The sequence below is a fragment of the Eutrema salsugineum genome, unplaced genomic scaffold (assembly GCF_000478725.1).
Source record: "Eutrema salsugineum unplaced genomic scaffold, Eutsalg1_0 scaffold_5, whole genome shotgun sequence".
NCBI lineage: Eukaryota > Viridiplantae > Streptophyta > Magnoliopsida > Brassicales > Brassicaceae > Eutrema > Eutrema salsugineum.
This window is the reverse complement of record NW_006256612.1, coordinates 13,762,201-13,786,752: the sequence shown is the minus strand read 5'-3', so window position 1 is coordinate 13,786,752 and position 24,552 is coordinate 13,762,201. Positions and strand designations below refer to the sequence as shown.

Sequence of the window (24,552 nt, the reverse complement as noted above, 5' to 3'; positions counted from 1 at the left end):
AAAAAGCTTTTAAATTCAGAGCATAAATTTGATATAAACCTTATCTCAGAACAAGAAAATTCTGTTAAACCAGTCCATCATTATAATGTAAACAATAGAAAGAAAGGAGTATCAGTGTCAAGTAGATGCTAAATTCCGACAACATAAATGTTGACTTACTCTTTCTTAGTCAGGATTCTTCAATCATAATGGGATGTCTGGTAGAAGATCCAGAAGTACACTGATGCTAGTCTCGAATAGTCGGCGTTCTCTTCGCCGGTGAACCAGAGAAGCATCTCGGCCGATGACAAATTTCTCTGCAAAACGAAACGACAACCGATAATAAGCAAAACACATATAATATCAAATGATGTTAATAATGTTTATGTATTACTGGAGTTAATTTGACTGGCGGTGATATAATATCTAATGATGTTTAATAATGTTTTCGTATCACAGGTGTTAATTTGACGGGCGGTGAAATATAGGAGACATGCTCCTAAGTTCTTAAAATTGCTCAAAAAAAGCCCCAAAACGACAATCCAATATAAAGCAAAACGCAGCTCACTCGCTTCTTTTTTGCTCAATTACGTGTGTAGGCCGAAAATGAACAAAATCGATGGACAAAACCTTTCGATTTTGGCCTAACGCTCGCAACGCGCCATGGGGTGCGAGTGGGAATGGGATATGTTTTTTCAGGCGCGTGGCATCACACGCTCTCTGACTTTTCATGCGAATTTACGAATTCACTATACCGGTTTTGATGATCCGGTTATAATTGATTGGATTTTAGACCAGATAGCTGCGCTTACATTTATGCTTATCACGATTCTTCTTCTTCAGTTGTGATCTGATCTGAGTCTTTGAATCACATTTCACTCTCTCGCCGGACTCTTCCTCCTGAACTTCATCGCTTTCAAGTTCTCTAGGTCTTTGAATCGGGAAAGGTATCGCTTTATCTCTCTACCACTCTGGATTTGTTAATTAGCTCGATATTGCGAAAGTCGATATGCTCAAATTAACCTTTCCCATTTTTGGAGTTCAAAACAGTAGCTATCAGTTTTTGATTTTGTAAAGTATCATCGCCAATCACTTAGATTCTGTGAAAGTCGTTTAGCTGTATTGAGGTTCAGGGCTTGGCTTCAAATCTGGTTTTCATTTCAAGGGTTTAAACAGCGAGGGTTCTGGTTTTGTCTTAGAAGAGATAAAGCAGCTTCATGCTTATCTAAAACCCGAGTTCTTGAGGCTCTATGTGGTGGAATTACAATTTCACCAGATTGTCGTATTTGGCTTGAGTATGTATGTCCCAATATAGATTTTGGTGGAATTTCTTGACGCAATCTTTAAGCTTGTTATAATCACGTTTACATTACTGCAGATTGATCTTGTTTCTAGGGTCTACTCTGTCTCCGTTCCCATTACCGAGTTGCAATGATGTCTTATAAACCTTGTTCTGATCATTTTAGAATCGAAACCGAACAGGGAACCACCAAACACTCCCCAGCTAGATTGAATGCTTGTTCTTGTTTAGTTCCGAGTCGGCTCAAGTATTTGTTTATTGGTCTAGGTTCTGATCACTTACACTTGTGTTTGGCCAAGGCGTAGACCGTAGTCGGGTTTTGAGTTTATCTTTGCTAACAATGTTGGAATAAATTTGTGATGCAGTGCTGCTAGGGAAATGGGAAGAGAGAAGAAGAGTCCTGGCTTGAAGATCCTCTGGATCTGGACTCTCGGCACTGCTGCTAGTATGATTCTCTTTCTATCACTCTGAATATATACTCTTTATGGATAGATAGATCATGTGAGATCATATGTTATGTATCATTGACCAATCTTTCACTTGTTTGCAGTATTGGTGACGAGTGTTGTCCGCACAAGAATGCAGGATATGGAATCTATGATGAACCAGGAACAAGTACCGAAACAAAACCAGAACACAAGTGCAGGTAAAGTCGTCTTAACGGATGAAACAGTTTTGCCCGAGTCGGATCGAGAGATTGCGAAAGAACTCAAATGAAGAACAGCCTACTTCTGCTGTCTTTTCTTCTTTTCTGATCTTCCTTTTCAGTGTTCCATCAAGATGATGAAACAGGTTTTTATGGTTTTGGTATGTGTAATTTGCGACTATAATTAGAAGATCCTAGATGTTAGAAGGTGAATCGACCAAGAAGCTTGATGAGGAGTGCTTTCGCAGTTTTTTTCTTTCTATGTGAATATTATAAAAAGCTAGCTAAAATTTTGTTTGAATAAATTTATTATCAAGTTTGCATTTTTCAACCAATTTTGAACTTATATATTTGAATTAAAATTTTGGTTGAAATTTTAATCAAATCTTTTTTTGTATTTTTAGTTATAAAACCTTTACAAGAAAGACCAAAATAGAATGTACACAGACAAGAAAATCTGATTTAGTACTTTGAGTAGCAATGATATTTTTGATAATCGGATATCCGACCGAAATCCAAATGCAGACTAATTTTTAGATTACGAGTAAGAGAGTGATAGTAGATTCAGCAGGAGTGTTTATTTTTTGTTGTTGGAATTGTGATTCAAGATTGTTTTGTTCTTATCCTTTATCCAGGGTTTTAGTTTCCATGAACAACCATTTAGAAATATCTATCATAACCATATAGAAATGTTGAATTCATTGAACCTTGAAAGATATGTACATATATAGAATTTGATTGTTTAACAATGCAAATCCTTTCGTCTAACACACAATTTTTTTTACATGATCCGTATGATCCATTGAACCGTAATAGCTGTATCAAGTACAGACTACAGTTGTGTAAACAATGCAAATAGAAATTTTTTTTGCAGAAATGTTAAGAAATCTACAGTTAAGGAAATATAATATATCAGGAATCTTTCTTATAGACTTATATAATCCAGATTCCCAACAGGATATGATTGTTTATGATTATCTTTATATCTTTACCTTTTCGAAACATTATATTGATGCTATTCTCTTGACTGGAGAGTGAAATGACTTCGAAAGCTGCTTTAAACCCTCTCTTCTTCACTCTCTTAGAACCTTATATAAACTACTCCAAACTCCGATCACTCTTCATTCTCTCCACCGTCTTCATCCTCCGATCTCTCGAACGCAAAATCGATCTCGTTCAAATGTCTTCCACCGGAGAGAAAGGTCTCATCGTGAGCTTCGGCGAGATGCTCATTGACTTCGTCCCCACGGAATCCGGCGTTTCCCTCTCCGAATCCTCAGGATTCCTCAAAGCTCCGGGAGGTGCTCCGGCCAACGTCGCAATCGCCGTCTCTCGTCTCGGAGGCCGCGCCGCATTCGTCGGGAAGCTCGGCGATGATGAGTTCGGTCATATGCTTGCCGGAATCTTGAGGCAGAACGGCGTCAATGATAAAGGTATCAATTTCGACAAGGGAGCAAGAACAGCGCTCGCTTTCGTGACTCTGCGTTCCGACGGAGACCGAGAGTTTATGTTTTACCGGAATCCAAGCGCCGATATGCTTCTCAGGCCCGACGAACTCAACCTCGAACTAATCAGATCCGTATGTGAATACCATTTTTTTCATTCTCTCTCTGTTTTTTCTTATTTTCAGAGATTTTACTCGTTTGATGCTTTTTTTTTTGTTGCAGGCGAAAGTGTTTCACTATGGATCGATTAGTTTGATAACGGAGCCATGTAGGTCGGCTCACATGAAGGCAATGGAAGTGGCGAAAGAAGCCGGAGCTCTTCTTTCTTACGACCCTAACCTCAGGGAACCTCTTTGGCCATCTTCTGAAGAAGCTCGGTTACAGATCTTGAGCATCTGGGACAAGGCTCAGATCATTAAGGTCAGTGACGTCGAGCTTGAGTTCCTTACCGGAAACAACACCATCGATGATGATGCAGCTATGTCTCTCTGGCATCCCAATTTGAAGCTCTTGCTTGTTACCCTCGGCGAGAGAGGTTGTCGTTACTACACTAAGGTAAATTTTGTGTGTCTTCTTCATTACCATGGTTTGCTTTTTATTGATGAATTTCAGGATTGGTCTTTTTTATTTGGTTTTCGATGTTAATTTGCTCTGACTTCTTTACGCAATTAGTTTTATTTATTTCTTGTAAGTTACGCTAACTTTGGAGTTTCTTGTATACTTTGGAAAAACATAAACTGTGTAGAAATTCCATGGAACTGTTGAAGCTTTCAATGTGAACACGGTGGATACTACCGGAGCTGGAGATTCCTTCATCGGCGCGTTTCTAAGTCAGATTGTTGATGATCAATCTGTACTTGAGGTACCTTATAGAACCCTAAACCTCTCGATGATCTTGATTTGTCTGTACTCAATTGAATTGAATGTCGAACAATTGTTTTTGTTTTTGGTTTAATAGGAAGAAGAGAGGTTGAGAAAAGTGCTGAAATTCGCAAACGCTTGTGGAGCAATTACGACAACCAAAAAGGGAGCCATTCCAGCTCTTCCTTCAGATTGTGAAGCTCACTGCTTTCTTAAAGACAAATAGAGACAAAATTACGACGGCTTCTCTTTTATCTGTTGTTGTAATTTTGTTTTTTAATTTGGATCCTTGCTGATTATAAAAAGGATCCCAATGTGAAAAATTTCTGTTTCTCTCTTTCTGTCTCTTCTTCTACTTCTTCTTCAATGTATTGATTCAAAAAAACTTGTGCTTCCGAGCATCTCTTGATGATAAAAATAAAGAGTTTTTTATTTATTTATTTTGTTTCCTTTCTTGAGCCATGGGCTTATTTGGAGTCGCAAGTTGACAATTGTTTCTCAAACCTTTTAACAAGTGGAAAATAAAACTTGATTTGATGCAGATCTTACGGTCACTTGTGCTTCGTGAGACGCTCAAGCCCTCTCCATGATACTATTTGTTCCCACAAATTTCTGAGAACAGAGCTTCGACACATAAAGATGCCTGGAGTTGACCTAAGAAAACACTTTTCGTGTTGGACACGTAAGCTGCCTTCTTTGCCGACTCAAACAATCTCAAAAACGTTGATTCTTGCTTCCATTCCATCTCTCTCTCTCTCTCTCTTTCTCTTGTCTTGATCTCCAAAAGAGGAAACTAGCTAATAGCTCTAGACAAGCCAAGATAAGAAAGAGACAAGCCCTTCAAGTGATGAAGGATATCGATGCACCTTTTGGGAGATCGTGTTCAACTGAATCAGCCGTTTTAGTAACAGAAGCCACCAAAGAGAAGTTTAATCTCCACCTTCATCTCTTTCTCCGTTGGTTTATGGTCGCAATCGCAGAGAGCTTTCAGCAAAATAAGGGATTTTCCCTTGTTTTTGGTTGATAGAAAGAAACACACACTGAACTTTTGTTTTCAAGGATTAGGAAGGTGACGGATTCAAATCTCTTGATCCTTGTCTACATCAAAACCTAGGAGCTGGTCTGAAGTAGCTATTCCAGCGAAAATGAAAAAAAAAAAAAAAAAAAAAAAAAAAAAGAAGAGAAAGAAGCAGAATTTGCATAAAAGAAAACCAACTGATGGAGCTGGTAGGTATCAGACTAACTCATCTCAAGGAAGCGTTGAGCTTTGCTCCCGTACTAATCACGAGTAAACTGCAGAAGAAGTGAAGAAGATTCCTGGTTCAAATTTTACAGGAATGAGTTTTAGCTGTTAGTGTTTGTGGATCTTAAAATCCACACTCAAGGATTTAGTGTGTTGATTTTGTGGTAGAAGAATTTGGGCAAGAATTCTGGTGAGAGCGATGTAAAAATAAAGACAAAGATCGCGAATTTGGATTGTATTGATGAAAGATGAATGTTTACAAAGTGTTTTTGTGCTAAAGATTGGATGCCCTTTACAAGAGATTCAACTCCTATTTATACTAAATAGAACGAAACATACTAAATAGAACGAGACGAACTGTTCCGAGATCCGCGGGTTGATACGTTCTCTCCTTCTCCGAGATCTCCGCGATCTCCTCTTATCTACGACCTCTTCTTCTCCGAGATCTCCACGATCTCTTTTTATCCAGCTTTCCGCGTCCTCTTAGATTGACTTATACTTGAGTATATTCCTTGGAGATGCTTTCCTTGCCTTAGTTACGGGCCTATAGGGCCCAAAACTTCCCTTATAATGGCTTGTTCACTCAAAGTGCTTTATGGGCTGGATTTGGGCTAAATCCAACACCAACAATTGCCCCCCAGCCCGTTTAGTGAGAAACGAACTAAAGGGGCGGACTATTTTATGGAGAATTTTTCACCCCATGGGACCTGAACGACCTATATCGCGTGATTTTTGATCATGGGATCAGGATTTCGAACAAGGCGTTATAAATGCTCTTTGTTTAATATGTGCCGAAGTTTTATAAGTTGTGACCATACGATCGTTTTAGAGAGATCGCGTTATGGTGTCAAGTAGCGAGTAGCGAACTGTGATAGTAACTTTTATTTTGTAGGCGCCAAGTTACTCAGCGAGCTACGAGCTTGATGATCGTTCTGTTTAGATCGATTTATGATAGTTTACTGCAGATAACGACTTTTTAATCTACTTTGGTAGAGTTCGTTATCGTTTAGCGAGCTATAAACTATGACTATTAATTACCCAATATGATAGCGAACTAAGCTGAGATTGTTCGGCTCAATCGTTACTTAGCGGGCTCGGGGCCTCGAGCTATAAGATCGTTTTAAGAGATCTTGAAGTGAGCGAGTTTTGGAATAAGGGTTTCTATTCACAAACGCGATGTTACATACATTTTATAATTTTGACTAAGTATGTAAGAAAAGATAGTGGCTGGACTCGGTGTTGAGCTACCTACGTACCCCGTCAAGGGATCAACCGTGAACGTAGTTCGATAATTGTCGGTGCTCGGAGGTGGTAATGTTTGAGATTTATAACATTCCACGTTCTTATCTCTGGCACTCCGGTTCTGATGTTCGCGAGTTTGTAGACACCGCTGTGGACTACTTCGACGATCCCGTAAGGACCTTCCCAGTTAGAGCACATCTTGTTGGTGCCACACTCTTTAGTGTTATCGAATACCTTGTGTAGCAGGAGATTGCCAATACTAAAGCTCAGGTGTTTTGCACCAGAATTATAGTAGCGGACCTCGCCCTGCTGGTAACTTTGGATTCGGATTAAGGGTTCGATCTCTTTGTTCTTTGATCATACCTTGCCGATCTTTTGGCATTTCTTTGTTAAGTTCTTCGTTTTCCGGACAAAAGGGTCCGGCGGATACTTAGTACTAATGTCTGTCACGATCTCATAAGGGAGTCCGTGTCTGCAAAGGTGGAGAGGTTGGGTGTTAGTAACCCAGCTTCGAACTGTTCTCGGAGGACATTTTGTTCTTCCTCGTAGCGAGCGAAGCTCGAAGCTCGAAGCTCGATGGAAAGCGTCGTCTAGAGACACCGGACAGCGAACCGATAGTTCCTGTCTGAAAGGTGAGTCGAACCATAGCTCTTGTTTGAGTGCGGAGAATGCTACTCCCTCGTTTAGTTCGGATATCCTGGATTTTATTTCCTTGAACCTAGCCAAGTAAGACCGCAGGGGCTCCTAGTGATTCTGTCTGCAGGTCCATAGGTCGGCTTCTGTGGCCTTGGACGTTATAAACATCGAATAGTGCTTAAGAAAGGCCGAACCGAGCTGCTGGAAATTGTCAATGGATTCTTCTTCTAGCCCGGCGAACCATTCTAGGGCGGATCCGACTAGATTTTCGGTGAAAAGCCGGCAATAGCCTGCTTCTTTTTCCTCATTGTTGAGATGAGCTCGGGCTACGGTGAGCCTAAAAGCTCTGAGGTGAGCTAAGGGATCTGATGTTCCATTATATTCTGGGAACCGCATTTTCCCAGTGTCCTTGATCTTAGCGTTAGCTATGCGATCGGTGAAGGGGGTTCTTCTAGTTTCGTCCAGCACGCGATCTATATCAGGAGCCGCACTCGTTGCTTTATGTATTGCGGCGTACATACGATTTAGTTCGGCGTTGTTTGCTTCAATGTATCGCTGGAGCGCATCGAAGTTGTTTATAGATCGCGGAGCTATGATATTTGGAGGGTCATCCGCGCGCTTCTTATTGCGTGCGTTTCCTTGTTGCTGACTTCCGGTTTGGAAAGTATCGTCGGCAATTTGTTCTTCGTTAGATCGCCTGTCGGTTGGCGGGTTAGCACGGTTCGTACTACGACCTTGGGATCTGCGAAAGAATAGAGGTGTTGATAGGTGATTTTGACAATCGTCTGCCGCAGGTGTTTCGTGCTCCGATGTTCCGGATCCGAGTATCGGCAGATGATTGACTATCTCACTAAGTATTGGGGTGTTGTTAGTTCGCGACGGAGTGACGAACTGTGCTAACAGATTGTCATTTGTGAGGTGTTCGAACTCCAATCGAGTATTCGGGGGCGGACTTCGATCTTCCTCTTCGGATAGATCGTCGTGATCTTCACCCTGAGACTGAGTTGGTTGTGTCCACTCTCGTCGCAAGCTAGCTATCTCTTTCTTATTTCGTGTGAGAATAGCTCGGTTCTCGCGGGCTTGTTCTGCCAAGAAGGCTAGCATCTTTCGAAATTCCGCTAGGTCGTCGCTGGCTATCGTCTGAGACGATCCGGCCCGAACGGATTCAGTTTGATTCGAACTGCTGGATCCGATCGATGGAATTCCAAATTTTGTCCAGGTCCGCGAATATGTGAATATTGGGGCCGTTCCGGACTCCGAGCGTGACACGGCGGGCATGCCGGTAGTTCGCATCGCGCTCGAAGAAACGGTTTGAGTCGAGCTGGTTATCGGATTTGCGACGCTCGACTCGTTTATCTGTTTATGGGCAGACGAGCTTTGTGGATCGGTGATCTCGGCACCTCCAGATCGTCCTGCGATGCTGAAGTTTAGTGCGAGGCCGGAGCTTGTCTTTGAGGCAGATGTTTCAACGTTTCTGGGATCCATTTCGTTCTTACTTGTCTTTGAGATCGGTCTCAGGTGTAAGAATTTCTCTGTTTCTTCCCCACAGACGGCACCAAAATGTGGATCTTAAAATCCACACTCAAGGATTTAGTGTGTTGATTTTGTGGTAGAAGAATTTGGGCAAGAATTCTGGTGAGAGCGATGTAAAAATAAAGACAAAGATCGACGAATTTGGATTGTATTGATGAAAGATGAATGTTTACAAAGTGTTTTTGTGCTAAAGATTGGATGCCCTTTACAAGAGATTCAACTCCTATTTATACTAAATAGAACGAAACATACTAAATAGAACGAGACGAACTGTTCCGAGATCCGCGGGTTGATACGTTCTCTCCTTCTCCGAGATCTCCGCGATCTCCTCTTATCTACGACCTCTTCTTCTCCGAGATCTCCACGATCTCTTTTTATCCAGCTTTCCGCGTCCTCTTAGATTGACTTGTACTTGAGTATATTCCTTGGAGATGCTTTCCTTGCCTTAGTTACGGGTCTATAGGGCCCAAAACTTCCCTTATAATGGCTTGTTCACTCAAAGTGCTTTATGGGTTAGATTTGGGCTAAATCCAACACCAACAGTGTTTGAGCTTGGTTTCTCAACGAACAATGAGCTTAGCTATGGTGAACCTCCGCATATTCAAGGAACAAAATATGGAGCTGAATTCGATCTTTGGGGGCCAGTTTCATTCGATCTTTCACGACACCAAACACCAACAATTGAAAGCTTTCAACATTACCTTATCCTTATTTGTAGGGATGGAGGAATAAGGTGACGAAGCGTGCCGGAGCAATTCAGTGACGAAACGAGCCGGAGCACTTCAGAATAGCCAGTGTTCTCTTCTCCGGCGAACTAGAGAAGCATCTCGGCCGATGACCCAATTTCTCTGCAAAACGAAACGGCAACCTATAACAAGCAAAACGCATAGATTATCAAATGATATAAATAATGTTTATGTATTACTGGAGTTAATTTGACGGGCGGTGACATAATATCATTTGATATTAATAATGTTTATGTATCACAGACGTTAATTTTGACGGGCTGTGACATATAGGAGACATGCTCCTAATAATTGCCCAAATTTGCTCAAAATAATGACCAAAACGACAACCGAATAACAAGTAAAACGCAGACTACTCGCTCACTTTTAAATTTTGGTCAAAAATGAGCAAAATCGATGGACTATATAACCCACGAATTAGGCCTAACGCGCGCAACGCGCACCAAGTGCGAGTGGGTATGAAATATGTCTTCATATGCGCGTGACACCACGCTCTCTGACTTTTGACTAGAATTTTTTATTTTTCTTCTGTTAAAGCCAATAAAACCAATAAAACAACGTTATATAGTAAACGGCATCAATATTGTATGTTATGCCGTTTTTAGCCAAACTAAAACGACGAGTATTTTTAAGTTTCGTCAAAAAAAAAAATTAGAGTATTTCAAGATGAGATTTTTCAGATCACAGTATCAAATATCAAAAAATCTGAGCTTCATAGAGAAGAGCGGAGAGACGAAATCAGGTCCGTGTGTTTGCGTTTAAATGGAGCAGAAGTGTAAACTGATTATGTTTTTCCAGGCGAGAAGACTGTGAATATGTGATAGAGAAATAAGCAGAAGCTGTATGTGATGATATTGAAAGCAATGGAAAAGGCAGATTCAACCAAGGAGTCGGAATTTTTCAACATCTTTGAAAGAGGAGAAAATGCTACTTCGAAAAGGAGTAATGATAGTAATGTATGTATTGGTATTGATACTCTTGTTTTTGTTGTGTTCAGGATGATGGTTGTACACGAAGTAACTTAGGCATCTAAATTGCAGGCTAAAAAAGAATGCAGTTTTTGATGATGTATCATAAGAATTCTAAGATATTACCAATGCAGTAACCAAAGTAGACCTAAACCAAACAAAAAAAAAAATCAATGAGAGAGTTACCTGAAAACTTCATTTATGTTCTCGTAAATCAAGCAACAAACGAGACTAATGTCAACAGTGTACAATTCACATGAACAGAGTACGGTGACAATCTCCATTAAAGGAGAAAGTAAAGGACTAAAAGTTGTGTTTTTCGTTAGTGTTATCGGTAAGAGTACGGAAAAATGATACAGAGAGAGGCAGAAATAGTAGCTAAGGAAGGTTCTTTTTATTCGAGTTTAGATTCAAGTTTGTAGCACCAACCATAAAGCAAATACCATGTTTAAGAGGTATATGAACAAACTCAAACACAAACATCTCATAAGAGATTAGGACAAAAAAAAAAGAAGGGAAATGTGTAATAAGCTCTCAACTTAGATGAAACTAAAGATATGACATTGACTCCACGCATCATCCTTACACAGATGAGTTTCTGTGTCTTTTTTCTTCCTCTTACTTTTCTATGGATGAATGTCTACACATAGCTTACATATAGCCTTTTAGCCTAGATCAGGGACAATGAAGTGCTCCTCCTCATCATCATCATCTCTGATCTCTAACCTCGGCTTCTTGTATGAAACATTCGTCTTCATTGGTCTGTATGAATGAACATGACCTAAATGCGACACAGAAAGCTCGGGAACTTGAGCTGCAGGAAGAGCCTCCTGATTAATCTGATCACTGAAGAAACCCATGTCTGAAAACCACTCTAACTCACCAAGATCAAGCTGTCCTTTCTGCTCAAATTTAAACAAGAAGAAAGTCAATACAACTACAGAACAAAGTGATAACTAATGAGGGATCAACATTAAATCTCAGTTTCATATCTAACCTTATCAGTGAATTCAGGATCAGAGAAGTGGAAGAAATCGTCAACAGCCCAGGGAAGAGGAGAAGCAGAAGAAGACTGTATCTGGGTCGGGGATTTAGCCGGGATCTGATTAGCTTTCTGTTGGTTGTTTGAAGGCTCAGAATGATTCTTCTCTGCTTCCTTACTGCAACTACTTGAGCTCAGAGCCACTTTGATCCCAGTGGCTAAGAACCTCTGGTGATTTGCAGATCGAGAATTAGCTACGTGGATGGATTCATCGCAGTCCCTACAAAGCAGAGCTCTATCCTCTACACAGAATATGAAAGCTGCCTTCTCCTACAAGTTACAGCAACGTAATCAGCATACAAATCTACTAATCTGAGTTGCTGTTAAGATCTAAAAGGTCGTAACTTTGCGATAGCTAAGATCGACAATAAAACGAATCTCTTGGTTGTATAACAAGATCTAATCAATTAACCAGAGAAAGAGTAACAGAGAGAGACAGATCTATGTATATACTTACTTGGCAGATATCGCAACGAGGGAATTTAGTGGAGAGAGAGGTGAGATGAAGGCGTTGGTGCTTGCTAGCGAGTTTATTAGCAGCGTGGATCTCGACGTCGCATTTAGGGCACAGAGCTGCTTCGTCGGCGCAACATATCACCGTCGCCGGAGCTTTCTCACACACGTCACACTGTATCTTCATCGTTTCTTTTTTTTTTTTTCCAGTTACTGTTGCCCTCTTTCTTGATTCTGTGTTTAAAATCAAGAAAATCCGAACTTTTTTGGGTTTGGTAATTTGACTTGCTGGATCTTTCTGAGAGAAGCTTAGCAGGAATGTAGGTGAAGAGAAAGGGATTTAGAGGATAAGTAACAGAAATGAAGATTATGGAAAGAATAAGAGAGAAACTTGTATTTCTGGGGACAAGTTGTTGGGGAGCAACTAGTGGTGGTGAAGGAAAGCAGAGAAGAAGAAGATAAGAGAGATTTTTTTTCTTTGATGAATCTGCGTATCAAAAGGAAACACTATGATTCTTACAGCAAGGTCCTTTGGGTCCCACCCTTCTTCTGTGGCTCTCCTTTCTCCTTTCGACATCTTTCCACATTTAGATATTATTATTATATTCACACTTTTTTGGCGGCATTTATTATATTCCCACTTCTTTTATTTATTTGGTTTTTATTTATTTACCAGCAGAGATCTGGCTTTTCTTTTTCTTTTTTATGAATAAATATGTAAACCTTTTCAAGCATAGTGACATAGTGTAAACTGTAAATCCTTTCTTAAGTTTTTTTGCTCTCCTTTTTGTGATAAGCTCGGCTTTCAAGTTTCGTGAATTGAGTAACAATCATGAAAGATTTTTTATACAAATTCCGAGTAGAAAAAAAGTGAGAGAGTAGTCTCCCAGAAGTGGAATATTACACGACTTCACGTAATCTGGAAAATGACATTTGAATTTATTCTCCTTTAACAAAAAAATATATATATATATATTCTTTGGAATGACGACACATTTCTGTAATATGTACCAGTCGATGAGATATTTCTTTTGGTTCTGTCAAATTTTCCTTTGTTTTGTATTTTTTCGAAAATTAATAAACGATGAATGCAATATCATTAAAAATATCCTTTAACAAAAAAAACCTTTAAAAATATACTGGTTTGCCGTATGCGTGTCGTTACGAATAAATTTATGCATTTTCACCTGGAGAAATGACGAACATATTACACTACTATTTCTTAACAAAAAAGAAGAAAACTGAATCTAAAATCTATAAAGAATGCATGTCAGAAAGAACATCCAATCATGTTATTCATGTTAACTTCTGAAGTTTATTTGTTATTACGTATTCAAATTATAAAAATCAAGATTAAGCGGGTATAACATTCTTCATATGTTTCTTTTTGCAGCTATGAGTAGGATAAATAATACTAATAATCCTAAGTGGTTTAGTCCATTTTTGACATGGTTGGTCACATGAGTTATCGTTGGAATCCTTTTTTTTTATAGTAAAAAACAATCTATACAGATAAGAAATGATAAGATTTTGTTGTTTGTTATGAAATCAAAGAAATTCAAAGAATTGTCAAGTCAATCCCGACCCACTTACTGCCTCTGTACATGTTCACCTTTCTGGTTATTCCCAGGAGAAGCATTGTTCATGTTGGCTGTATCTTGATTAAGCAGACTAGAGAACCCATTTCCAATCGATTTCCACCAGCTCGACCGCTCTGAGGCAGTTTGATCTGACCCGTCATTACAAGTGCCTGAAGACAGTTCGATAGACATAGCTGACTCGGTCTGTAGCTCAGAGAATCTCACAGCTCCAAGTAGCTTTTCTGGAAGCTCAGCTTCGGTTTGGCTTTCAATGAGGAATGCAAGATCAACAGTAAGCGTTGTAATGTAGCCAAAGGCGAGATGAACAATGGCACTAGCGACCATTGAAGATCCTATATCCACGTCAATCTCCACAAAGTTCTCTCCTGAAACATATTTGCAAGACAGTGCACGTCCAATCACACAGATAGCTTGCTCTCCAACAGCCTTTCTTACAATCCAAGGGCCTTTGACAATGTTTGCAATCAGTTTTAGCCTCGATTTCTTAAACCCATCGTTTCCTTTCAGAAACTGATCCATCAGGGAGCCTTCGAGGATAGGCTCTGTGGCAACAAAGTAAGCAACAGCACTGTAATTGTCTTTGTGAGGAAGCTGGAGATTGAATGCCCAAACAAAAGGCTTAGTTTCATCTTTTTGAAACTCTTCATCGATAACTTTCCTGATTCGGCTGCTTGGATAACTTAGGACCTCAGAGAGCTTTGTAGGACCTTTAATCCAATCAAAACCCAGAGGCTTTAGAAGGAAATCACCAGCAGGTACTTTCACCTTGTCGGAGAAATACTTTGGTCCTCTAACCATAAATGTGTCAGGAGACGGTGTAGTCCAACCGTTTTTGCAGTTGTCTGGAGTAAGACATGGAACATGTCCCTCTGATTTCACTCTTTTGATCCATTCTGGCTCAGTTTCTTCACCAGAGCCAGCCATATCTTGTGGAAACCTGCAACACAGCAGCACACACAGCTATAATCTTTTGAGTAAATGAAGAGAGGAAACCACCCTCCATGTATTCAAGAACACGCCATCAAGAAGATCAAAAGCATATGATCTGAGAACAAAATCAGAGAACACATAGCAAACAAAGGCATATGAACAGATATCTTTTACAAGCAAGAATGCATCTGCGACTGTATTGCGTATCTAATTCCCCTGAGGATCCATATTATGCCACAAGAAATGTTTTAAGGAAACCCCTGAGGATGCATATTATGCCACAAGAAATGTTTTAAGAAAAAGTGTGAAACACAAATTGCCAACAAAGAAAATGGATGTTAAAACTTCAGACTAAAAGCGCCAACAAGATGAAAATCATTTTCAGTAATCACATAAAAATCAGTTCGATCACACGTGATTCTGTGACAATAACACGGTCTTAAAATCAAAGATGCAGTATTTGATTTTACATTCATCTACAACACACGAAATAACCAGAATTGGACAAAGGGGAAAAAGTTATCCACTTTTTTATGACCCGAGAGAAACAGAGCAATCGAAACCCAGAAACGAAAAACAACTTCAGAGGTTTACGAAGAGCCGGCCAAAATGATAAGACGAAAAACTACGAGGGGAAAAATTCCAACTCCGTAGACAATTAACAAAGGATTAAATTAATCATATGATAAGGAGCCAACAGTAAACCTTTTCAGCCGAAGAAGAGACGGATTCTCCAAAAACCCTAATTCTGATTCGCAAATTTCTGATGGGAAACAGGAAAAAATGAGGAAATTCCAATTTTGCTAACTTTTTGATTCTTGTTTGATTTTCTTTTATTGTTGGGATTAGCTTTGAAACGGAAGCTGCGAACAGATCGTTAAATCCTTCGTAGCGATAACGCTTTGGTTTAGATAACATAATCCAGCTAGTAATTATTAGTTATAAGAATTAAAAAATATAAACAAGTCAAATACAAGTAATGTATACAGTTTTTGTTGCTTAATTAAGTTTTAGTGTCATTTTAAAATAGAAAAGGGTTTTTTACTCTCTACTAAAATTTATCCAAAATAAGAAAGGAAAAAACGTGGAAAAAGGAAAGAAATAAAAATGAAAATTCCAACTTACATATTCTTCTCTTGTCTGTACACATCATCGTCATCATATTCGGCGTCTCTCCGGTCTCACACCTCACCGTATTTGCAATCTCCTCTTGCTTCTTCCCTTCCGGCATCGGAGAATCATAATTTGCTTCTTGCGTCGTCGTCGAGTGGATTTGCTGGAGCATTACACGGATCTTCTGTATAAATATGGATCCTCGTCAATTCGAACACATCGTAAGTTATTCCAACTTTCTCTCTGCGTGAAATGTTCATGAGTTCTCTCGGGATTTCAGAAATGAAATGACGATCTTCCTCCCGGGTGATCGTATCGCTTCCATTCGATTGGGTTATGGATTATTCTAGGCTTTGTATTAGGTCTCTGCAGTATATCAATGGCTTTCATCTATGTGTATGCATTCTTTATCGTCCTGTGATTTCGCCTAGTCTTTAGCGGCTTTGGAATTCGAGCTTAGCAATTCGTAGTTTCACTATAGGTTTACAAGAAACCAAGTCTTGTTTTCGTAGATGGCCATGGAGGTTATGTTGAGTGTTTTTGAGTGTTATTAACAATGCTTTTGGAGATTGGATATTGATACACGTCGTTATCTGGTAAATTTCGGGGTATGAAACTTGTGCAAAAGATATTATTATTTTTTTTTCAGAGTTGGAACTTGTTCTGCTCTCCTTAGTACCATAATCGGAATTTGGAAACTGTGTTTTCATATCTCTCAAGAATTGTCTCTGTTAATCAGGTTGTCGATGATAATGATATTCACAGCATTGTAATGTCATACCTTCTGCACAACTGCTTCAACGAAACTGCGGACTCACTTGCTTCTTGTACTGCAACAAAGCAACCCGCAATTGATCGTGATAATATGGAGAGAAGAAAACGTGTGTACAACTGCTCTTTCATCTTTTCATCTGTTGTTAAATGATGCTAATGCACTCTGTGGTTATATGTTTTGATTGATTATTAAACATTCAGAAATAATACATTCTATACTGGAGAAGAAGGCGTTGAAGGCTGTTGAACTAACTGAACAACTAGCACAAGACTTGCTTGAGAAAAACAAGGATTTGCACTTCGATCTTCTATGCCTTCATTTTGTGGAGCTAGTCTGTGCTGGGAAGTGGTGAGAAACTATGATTTGTTTGCCATTAGGATCTCAGTTTTCTCAATGTCTTGAATCTGAAAACGGTTTCCTGCTTGTGCAGCACCGAAGCTCTTGAATTTGCCCAGACAAGATTGGCTCCTTTTGGGAAGGTTCAGAAATACATACATAAGCTTGAAGTAAGTCTGAATGTTGTTTGATCTTCTATTATATCCGTTTCTTGATGTATTGGCAGATTACGTTTTCTGTTCTTCCAAATGATGGGAGAGTTAGTTTAACCCACTTTGTTTCCCTGTGGCAGGACGCGATGGCTTTGCTGGCTTATGAAGACCATGAGAAATCCCCAATGTTCCATCTTTTGAGCTATGAACACCGTCAACAAGTTGCCGATAATCTGAACCGCACCATTCTTGGTTAGTTCTTTTTTTTTTTGTTTCTTCCACCATGAAAATCTCGGGCCTCCTGTGACCTTTACAAATTACAAGTTTTAACTCATTTTTCACATCGTCCAGAACACGCAAACAATCCAAGCTACACACCAATGGAAAGGCTCTTACAACAGGTGACAGTTGCGAGACAATACTTGACCGAGGAGAATGGCAAAGTAATCATAATATTTCTGTATTTACTCTCATATATGTATTTTGCTGTACAAACCCTAGGAGTAGTGCCTGTGTTAAAACGCTATTTCACATGTCTTGCGATAGGATGCGTTTCCTCCATTCTCTTTGAAGGATTCTCTCAGAGGCTAAGATCGCAGGACCGACTCCAAAGTTTGGTAGGAGGAGGATATGCTAAGCACTGTCATGTATATACGAAAAGGCTTGCCTCTCAATTTCATCTCCATTGTTTTTATTGCTGTCTTCAACTCCGGCAAACATGGAGAAATGGTTAGTCTTCCATGGCCACAGAAGGGGTTTTGGTTTTGCTGTTGCAGGAGATAAATGTTGTTAAAGACCGGGTTCTGTTTGCTTTGGTTCAGTTCGGTTCTCTACTAGAAGATTATTTCCTTTACGTTATGAGTTTAGTCGATAAATCTGTAATCCATGTCCTTTGGAAAACTCCTTTTCTCTTTGTAATTATCGTTTATGTTTTGATATAAAACCCATAAATCCAAGATTCTTTGCAGAATTCACAAACGTCAAGCAAAAACCAAATGAAACTTTTCAAATAACCAAAAGGAACAAAAGCCAAAGAATTTGAATATGGTTGCAAGGCTACAGACTTGGATTCAAAAGCCCAGTTCTCACCAAATTCAACAACTTTTTAAGAACTCAGGATCATACAAAGAGAAGACTGAACTACCAACAGACAAGAACAAATGCGTCACTAACCACCTCTAAACACGCAACTTCTAAGATGTCTCGTTTTTTAAACTCTAGAAATGAATCCCATATCCATGAGGCTCCGATGAATGTGCACCTGATGAGGGAGAAAACGCCACCGGCTCTGTAATTGGAATGAGAGGAGATTTTCCAAGAGTACCTCACTAAGTTGGACTCTAACACGGGCCTACAATCTTCAGTCTTTCGTCGAGGGGACCTCAAGATCAGGCGATGTAACATTCTCTTTCTGAACCGAAGAGACATGGGCCTTCTCAGCTCCGTGACACCGCTTTGTGTCCTGTTGTGGATTCGCTGCTGCTGCTGCTGAGATGAAGCTGATAAAGTTGTTGCTGCTGAACTGAAATTGCTGCTGCTGCTGTTGTTGTTGTTGTTGTTGTTGTTGTTGCTGTTGTTGTTGTTGTTGTTGCTGTTGTTGTTGCTTCTGTGAATGGATTTGGAGCTGCTGTAACTGCTGTGCGGCTAACATAGTGTGCATCGACTGATTATTGGGATAGAATTGCTGGTTTGATCCATAAGAACCATAGTTCATCATCGATGCACCATTCGAAACACCTTGCCCCGTTAATACCTTAAGATGTTGGACTTCCTCCTTCAGTGCGTCATTTAATGCTGTCAAATAAAGGAAAGACAGTTAATCAAGTAGCAGCATTCACAACTAAGCGTAGCGAAAATCCCCAGGTAGGACAAATCCAGTCTTTCTTAGCTAGAGAAATGTCAACGAGTTTTGAAGGTGCTATTTTCCGGTGTTGTAAGAAATGATAGTGAATATACAAATTCACAACTTCCTAGGGGTACAGAAAGCTCACTTTGAGAACTCAAAACACATTATATAACACACGCTTTGATGAGATGCAGCAACAAAAAAAAAAAAAAAAAACTTAATTTAACGGACCAGATGCATTCCATTCATTAATGTGCTATGAATTTTAAGCTTTGTATGACACCCAAAACCAAGCATGGCACAATTCTACACTCACAGATCCAGAATGTGGCAGCGCATATACATACAACTTTGACACTCGTGGGCATTATTTATTTGCATCTAGATAGTAAAGAGATGAAAAATGATATGAAAAAGTTTGTGGGAAACAGTTTTTGAGAAAAGGTACTCACCATCCTGCAGGTGCACTTGTTGCTCCATTGTTTGTACTCGGAGTTTCAGATCATTGTTTTCAACACTCAGGCCATTTGTATCTCTCTGAAGAGCAGAAAGAAAAAGCTAACAAGATCAAAACCATAAACTTGCAATATAATATAACACACATCCTAACACTAGTATTAAGTTTGGTCTGCAGGGCCCTACATACTGATTTAACCAACCTGTAACAGAGTCAACTGCGCGGAGAGAGATGTCGCCTCTGTTTGTAAAGTCTGTACTTTTCTCTCGAGTTCTGCTATGTATCTCATCTTCCTTTCTTTTGACCTAGCAGCAGACTGCCTGTTTGCCCATATCCTATCAAATGATACAAATGAACAGGTCATGCATTTTCTCCAGCAAAGAAGGAACATCAACAAATATAAGATACAGAATACAAATAAAAAGGGAAGAGAACAAGGAAATATATGAACAGTATCAAGAAACAAAGAGTTGTCACTAGTAGTGCAGCTGAAATAAGCGAGTTCGTCAAATTTTAAGAAATTAACTCGTTTAACAGCAATGGCGTAGTTCACGAGTGACCTACTTCTAGATGAAGGATTATGTAATCTCCAACAGATCAGTTCAGCCAGGCTTAATTTTTCAAAGCACAAAGATAGCAGCAAAACATTCATTACAATTTAGTCAGTTAAGTCATCCTCCAGAAAACATAAGGGAAATGCAGCGCTATCAGCAAGGTCCAGCAAAAAAAAGAAATAATCTGATACGGAACCTTGAAACCGACGAAGAAGCTTAATGAAAACATAAACCACAAACTTGTTTCTTTGTCGACAAACCTAGAACTGATAGGCCAGCAACAATGTGATCATGTTTCATCAAAACGATATACTGTTTCATAAAGTCAGTGAACATAGAAGGAACAAAAATACCTCTTAGCACGTTTTGGGTCAATGAGAGCAAGCTCAGAAAGTTTAGCAGCAGAGATGGCTTTCTTAGAATCAACTCCAGGCACATCTTCATTCCCAGACATAAGCATCTCAGGCTTGATCGTTGTTGAACCGTCCATCGACTGGCTGTGTTGGTGCCTGATTCTCGGTCTTTCACTAGAGCTACCAGGCGTACTCTGAAGGTTAGAAGTCGAGCCTAATTCATTCCTCCAAGCCGGTTCTGATGGCTCACCCATTTGAGAAGAAGACGTGGCCGAAGAATTGAATTTATCCATATCAAGATACATATACAGTAAGTCCTCATCTGTCTCATCAGAGAAAGAAGGTCCATCAGCAGCACCAACCACACCAAGATCACTATCAAAGCTCAAGTCATCAGGAAGAGTAAGGATCTCTGAATGAGCTCGGCGATGGCCAAGGTTCTTGGGTGGATTATCCAGCATTCGGCTTATATCATGGCTGAATCGGTTAGCATCCGAGCTGCTCCCACTTGGGGTCAAATGAGGAAACGAGGATTCAGATTTTATTGGAAATCCACTTCCATTTGGCGAAAACGCGGAGTAACGACCCGACGGGGGAGGAAGACCTCCACTAGGTGGTGCAGGAGATTTCTCCTTATCCATTTCCAGTATTCGACCTAAACCCACTAATCTGCAAACGATCATGACCACAAACCAGACTCAATTAGGGTTTCGTTTAGAAATCTTAGGCTATCAATTTCCTCAGCTAATGAGATACAACGGGAAACACACAAAACAAACCTAGGAAAGTCGCACGATTTAACTCAGCCCTAAATCAAAAACTAAAACCCAGAAGTAGATTAAAAGATAGGGTGTTCTCAAGCACTTACAGAGATCTGATCAGCTGGAAAAGCCTCCAGAAACCAAAGCAGAATGACCCAAAGAGAGATCGGCGAGACACAAAAGAAAAGGTGTGTAGAGAAACTATCTAGGAAAGTTAATAAAAATTTCCAGAAAAAAATTTGAGAAATGATGGCGAAAGAGAGAAATGGGAGCAGAAGACGGTAAGATAAAATCAGAGAGATCCAAGGAGAGAGAGGGAGGAAGAAGACGAACATTCATTCTCTCTCCATTAAAGGATTCTTCCAAGTTCGAACGAACCAACTAGTGTGAGTCAGAAGGTTCTCTTCCAACACGATGTCGTTTTTGGTTTAGTGTATACATACAGTTTACAAGCCCTTTTTGCCTTTTCTCAGAAGTTTGGGTAATAATCAGCTGTGTTAGCATATTACTATAAACGATATACTGACCGTTAGATCAATAAGAATGTCTGTTTTTTTTTTTTATGACGCGAGGACAATTGTATGTTCGTCAAATAGGTTCACGTGGTTGCAACTTTTTGGTTGGACCGCCAAGTCCTGCGAATATACATACAGTACGTATTATTTAATTTTGATGACTTTCTGAATTTTTTTTTTTTAATAAGAAAACACTAACCAAGAAGTTGAAAACATGTGATCTGTTTCAAGCATGTTGAGGATACTGACGTACGATTTTTCCAATCATAAACAAGAAGTTAAAATACAAGTTAGAACTTAATTAGAAATGAACTGACTTTTTGAAGAAGCATTATACATATGATATGATCCAAGTCAGAGGATCTTACGAACCAAGCGTTTTTCATGTTAGACTTAACGATCGACCTAGAAAACATCCCGATTATTTGTTAATGTGCACACTCTTATCAACGTAAAACCTCACAGATTATTAATCCAAAACAAAAATATCAAGCACACCAATTATCATGATCGGAATGCGGCCTTGTCTCTTCTTACCAAAAGATTCTACGATGCATGACATCATGAGTTGTATACGGTTCAAATCAGTTATGGGCCGTATGGTAAGAAGATAAGGCCCATAGGACCCATAATCATATACACATGATCTCATACAATGATTTTTTTTGGTTAAATGTTAAAGATCTCATACAATGATAATTGAATGAACGCATTCACTCTTCCTCTCAACTACCTCCTCCGCTCCATACTTTCAATTCATATCCTAATTATGGGATGGATACAAATTTAAAGGCATTATATGGTTTTCCCTTACTATTTCCTTTCTATAACTTTATTTTTATGTCAAATTCCTTGATCATATACAGTACAGAACCATGTGAGGGCCTTGTGTTTGTGTTGATTCACACGTACGTGATCTTGTTGGCTCTTATAGTTTAAAGCCTAAGGGTAGACATCTTAGGCAATTTGTGTCCATACGAACCAAGGCAGCAAATTGATGACAACTGACGTGGCAAGGCAAGTATAATACAATAATCTTTCACATTACAAAAAAAAAAAAAAAACATTCTCCACGTTTAGGCCAAGAAGGGCAACCTGGCGAGTTAACCGAACCGCTATATCAATAGCTGATTTTAAATAGTAACATACATTATTTATTAAAGAAAAAATCGGAAACAATATAATATGTCTAAGCAAAAGATTTAAATTTCTTAATTATCTTTCCTCATCAGTCACCACACGACACAAACAAAAAACGTTACAAGAAGACTTGGTTGTTTCTGGCTAGATGAAACCAAAACTGGATTCATCTTTATTAACCCATTCAGTTTTTTTTATAGGATAGTAGTATAGGTTTCTACAAATAAAAATGGGTCTTAGTGCACATTTTTAGGGTTTGGCATCGTCTACCATTGTTAGGACCTTCAGAGTTGGATAGCCTTTTTTACTCGGAGAACCAATTAAACTAATAACTCGCCGTCATATTTAATAATGTTTTTTTACCCAAAAAAAAAAAATCAAAAATTCTAAATATTACTACTTTCTGGTTGACAGGGATATAAAACAGATTCTACTATCTAGAGTCTGCTAGTGCATATCGGGTTGCTTTGTTATATGTTTCTTTGTTATATGTTTGTTATAGTTTAGAAAATTATTGTTTCATGGTAGATAAAAACCTACATAAAACAGTAAAACGAGCTTCTCAGTTATTTACATAAAACACTGTCTCCATTTTTTCTATGGAGAACTATTATTAAATTTATTAATTAGAAAGAAAATACTTTAACCAAAAAAAAAAATCGTATTTTACTTCCGACCTTACTAAAATATTCATGGTCTTACAACCCAGACTTGTTCAGATATCAGGTTTTTTCCGAACAACTGATTGATCCTCCGGTTATTTATTGAGTCAGATTTGGTTTCCTCATAAAATAATTTTGAATTCTTTTTATTACTTTTATAGAAGAAAAATGAGAACAAAATACCGTATGTTTTTTTCATATTTTTATTAATATTTAGTGTCCAGTAAAAGTGTATCAGAGCAGGCTCGAATCAATGACGGGGCATGGCCTTGAATGATGGCAAAACAGACAGAACCGGATTGGAGACCGACCTGTATCAGATTGATAGTCATTAGAATCCCAGAAACAGAGGAAGCCTCACATATTTCTCTTTTCATTGTATTGAAATCTGTGATTCTTCATTTACTCTTTTGTGGAATAACCTATGAGACTTATAGGTAAATAAAATATTGTGTTACTTTTAATAAAATATTGTGGTGAAAGGTAGTCAAAAGAAACAATGGGTCTGCCCCTTGTGGTGTTTGCAGGTGCATCATTGACTTTTTTGGCCCCAAATCTTCTCTTTTTTTTGGATCCAATGGCCCCAAATCTTCTAATTAATGTCTTTTGTAGTTATGATGCTGAATCTATGGCACTGTGGCTTTTGGGTACTCTTCAATCCTTCATCTACTGCAATAATTATCTTTCCTTATGGTTTATACAGTCTATGTGCAATTGTGGTTTTAATGTAACTAATTCTACTCTTATTTTCTAATGTAACTAATTCTACTCTTATTTTCGTAAATTTCTTTTGAACTTTCCTATCTATCTTGGTATTTTCAGGATTCTGTTTGGCTTTTAATCTTATTTGAAGAAGAAATTTCGAACCGAATGATTTATCTAAAACTAAAGACCATAATGCGCAATAAAATTGAACTCAAACGTGATAGTGTTCAGTATTATGGCTTAGGATTTAAAGAACATCCATATGTAAATAATCATTTTTAAAAAAAAGTTGTGTAATTAATATTTTCGTTGTAACGATGTTGTCATGTTGAAACTACGAAGATATAGATGGGTGTCAAGAATATGTTATATTCAGAATTAATATATTGGGTAGTGGCTACATTCTAGGTAGTAGGTACAGTATAAACGTTTCCATTGCCGAATGCCGACCAACAAGTCGTTTTTAAACAACATTTTTTATTTTCCTATTCATAATTCTATTGAGATGCAGATTACTTCAAACTTTATACATGCAGCTGTATTTATATAATGCACATT

The 24,552-nt window shown here is 38.8% G+C and overlaps 6 protein-coding genes across 6 annotated transcripts; 3 read left to right on the top strand and 3 right to left on the bottom strand.

Moving 5' to 3' along the window:
• Positions 1–792: 792 nt before the first annotated feature.
• LOC18994268 lies at positions 793–2,256 on the top strand. The gene is made up of 3 exons (XM_006417902.2): positions 793–926; positions 1,645–1,724; positions 1,830–2,256. The coding sequence occupies exons 2-3, from the start codon at positions 1,658–1,660 to the stop codon at positions 1,994–1,996; spliced, it is 234 nt and encodes a 77-aa protein (XP_006417965.1). The 5' UTR covers positions 793–926; positions 1,645–1,657; the 3' UTR covers positions 1,997–2,256.
• A 708-nt stretch (positions 2,257–2,964) lies between these two features.
• On the top strand, positions 2,965–4,624 carry LOC18994267 (probable fructokinase-2). Its single transcript, XM_006417901.2, has 4 exons — positions 2,965–3,504; positions 3,593–3,925; positions 4,116–4,232; positions 4,329–4,624. Exons 1-4 carry the CDS (start codon positions 2,965–2,967, stop codon positions 4,455–4,457), a joined length of 1,119 nt encoding a protein of 372 aa, XP_006417964.2. The 3' UTR covers positions 4,458–4,624.
• A 6,347-nt stretch (positions 4,625–10,971) lies between these two features.
• LOC18994266 (B-box zinc finger protein 24) lies at positions 10,972–12,539 on the bottom strand. Its single transcript, XM_006417900.2, has 3 exons — positions 12,099–12,539; positions 11,597–11,911; positions 10,972–11,501 (listed from the first exon to the last, which is right to left on the bottom strand). Exons 1-3 carry the CDS (start codon positions 12,279–12,281, stop codon positions 11,265–11,267), a joined length of 735 nt encoding a protein of 244 aa, XP_006417963.1. The 5' UTR covers positions 12,282–12,539; the 3' UTR covers positions 10,972–11,264.
• Positions 12,540–13,554: 1,015 nt separating this feature from the next.
• On the bottom strand, positions 13,555–15,515 carry LOC18994265 (protein ENHANCED DISEASE RESISTANCE 2-like). The gene is made up of 2 exons (XM_006417899.2): positions 15,331–15,515; positions 13,555–14,632 (listed from the first exon to the last, which is right to left on the bottom strand). The coding sequence occupies exon 2, from the start codon at positions 14,617–14,619 to the stop codon at positions 13,684–13,686; it is 936 nt and encodes a 311-aa protein (XP_006417962.1). The 5' UTR covers positions 14,620–14,632; positions 15,331–15,515; the 3' UTR covers positions 13,555–13,683.
• A 261-nt stretch (positions 15,516–15,776) lies between these two features.
• LOC18994264 (glucose-induced degradation protein 8 homolog) lies at positions 15,777–17,959 on the top strand. Its single transcript, XM_006417898.2, has 7 exons — positions 15,777–15,959; positions 16,478–16,619; positions 16,714–16,861; positions 16,944–17,019; positions 17,142–17,253; positions 17,353–17,444; positions 17,548–17,959. The coding sequence occupies exons 1-7, from the start codon at positions 15,933–15,935 to the stop codon at positions 17,590–17,592; spliced, it is 642 nt and encodes a 213-aa protein (XP_006417961.1). The 5' UTR covers positions 15,777–15,932; the 3' UTR covers positions 17,593–17,959.
• A 31-nt stretch (positions 17,960–17,990) lies between these two features.
• LOC18994263 (probable transcription factor PosF21) lies at positions 17,991–21,326 on the bottom strand. Its single transcript, XM_006417897.2, is given in 8 exon segments — positions 17,991–18,426; positions 18,429–18,494; positions 18,497–18,520; positions 18,523–18,795; positions 19,300–19,384; positions 19,507–19,639; positions 20,212–20,880; positions 21,080–21,326. Coding segments are annotated over 7 exon segments (1,287 nt in total). The 5' UTR covers positions 20,853–20,880; positions 21,080–21,326; the 3' UTR covers positions 17,991–18,361.
• Between the last annotated feature and the right edge of the window lie 3,226 nt (positions 21,327–24,552).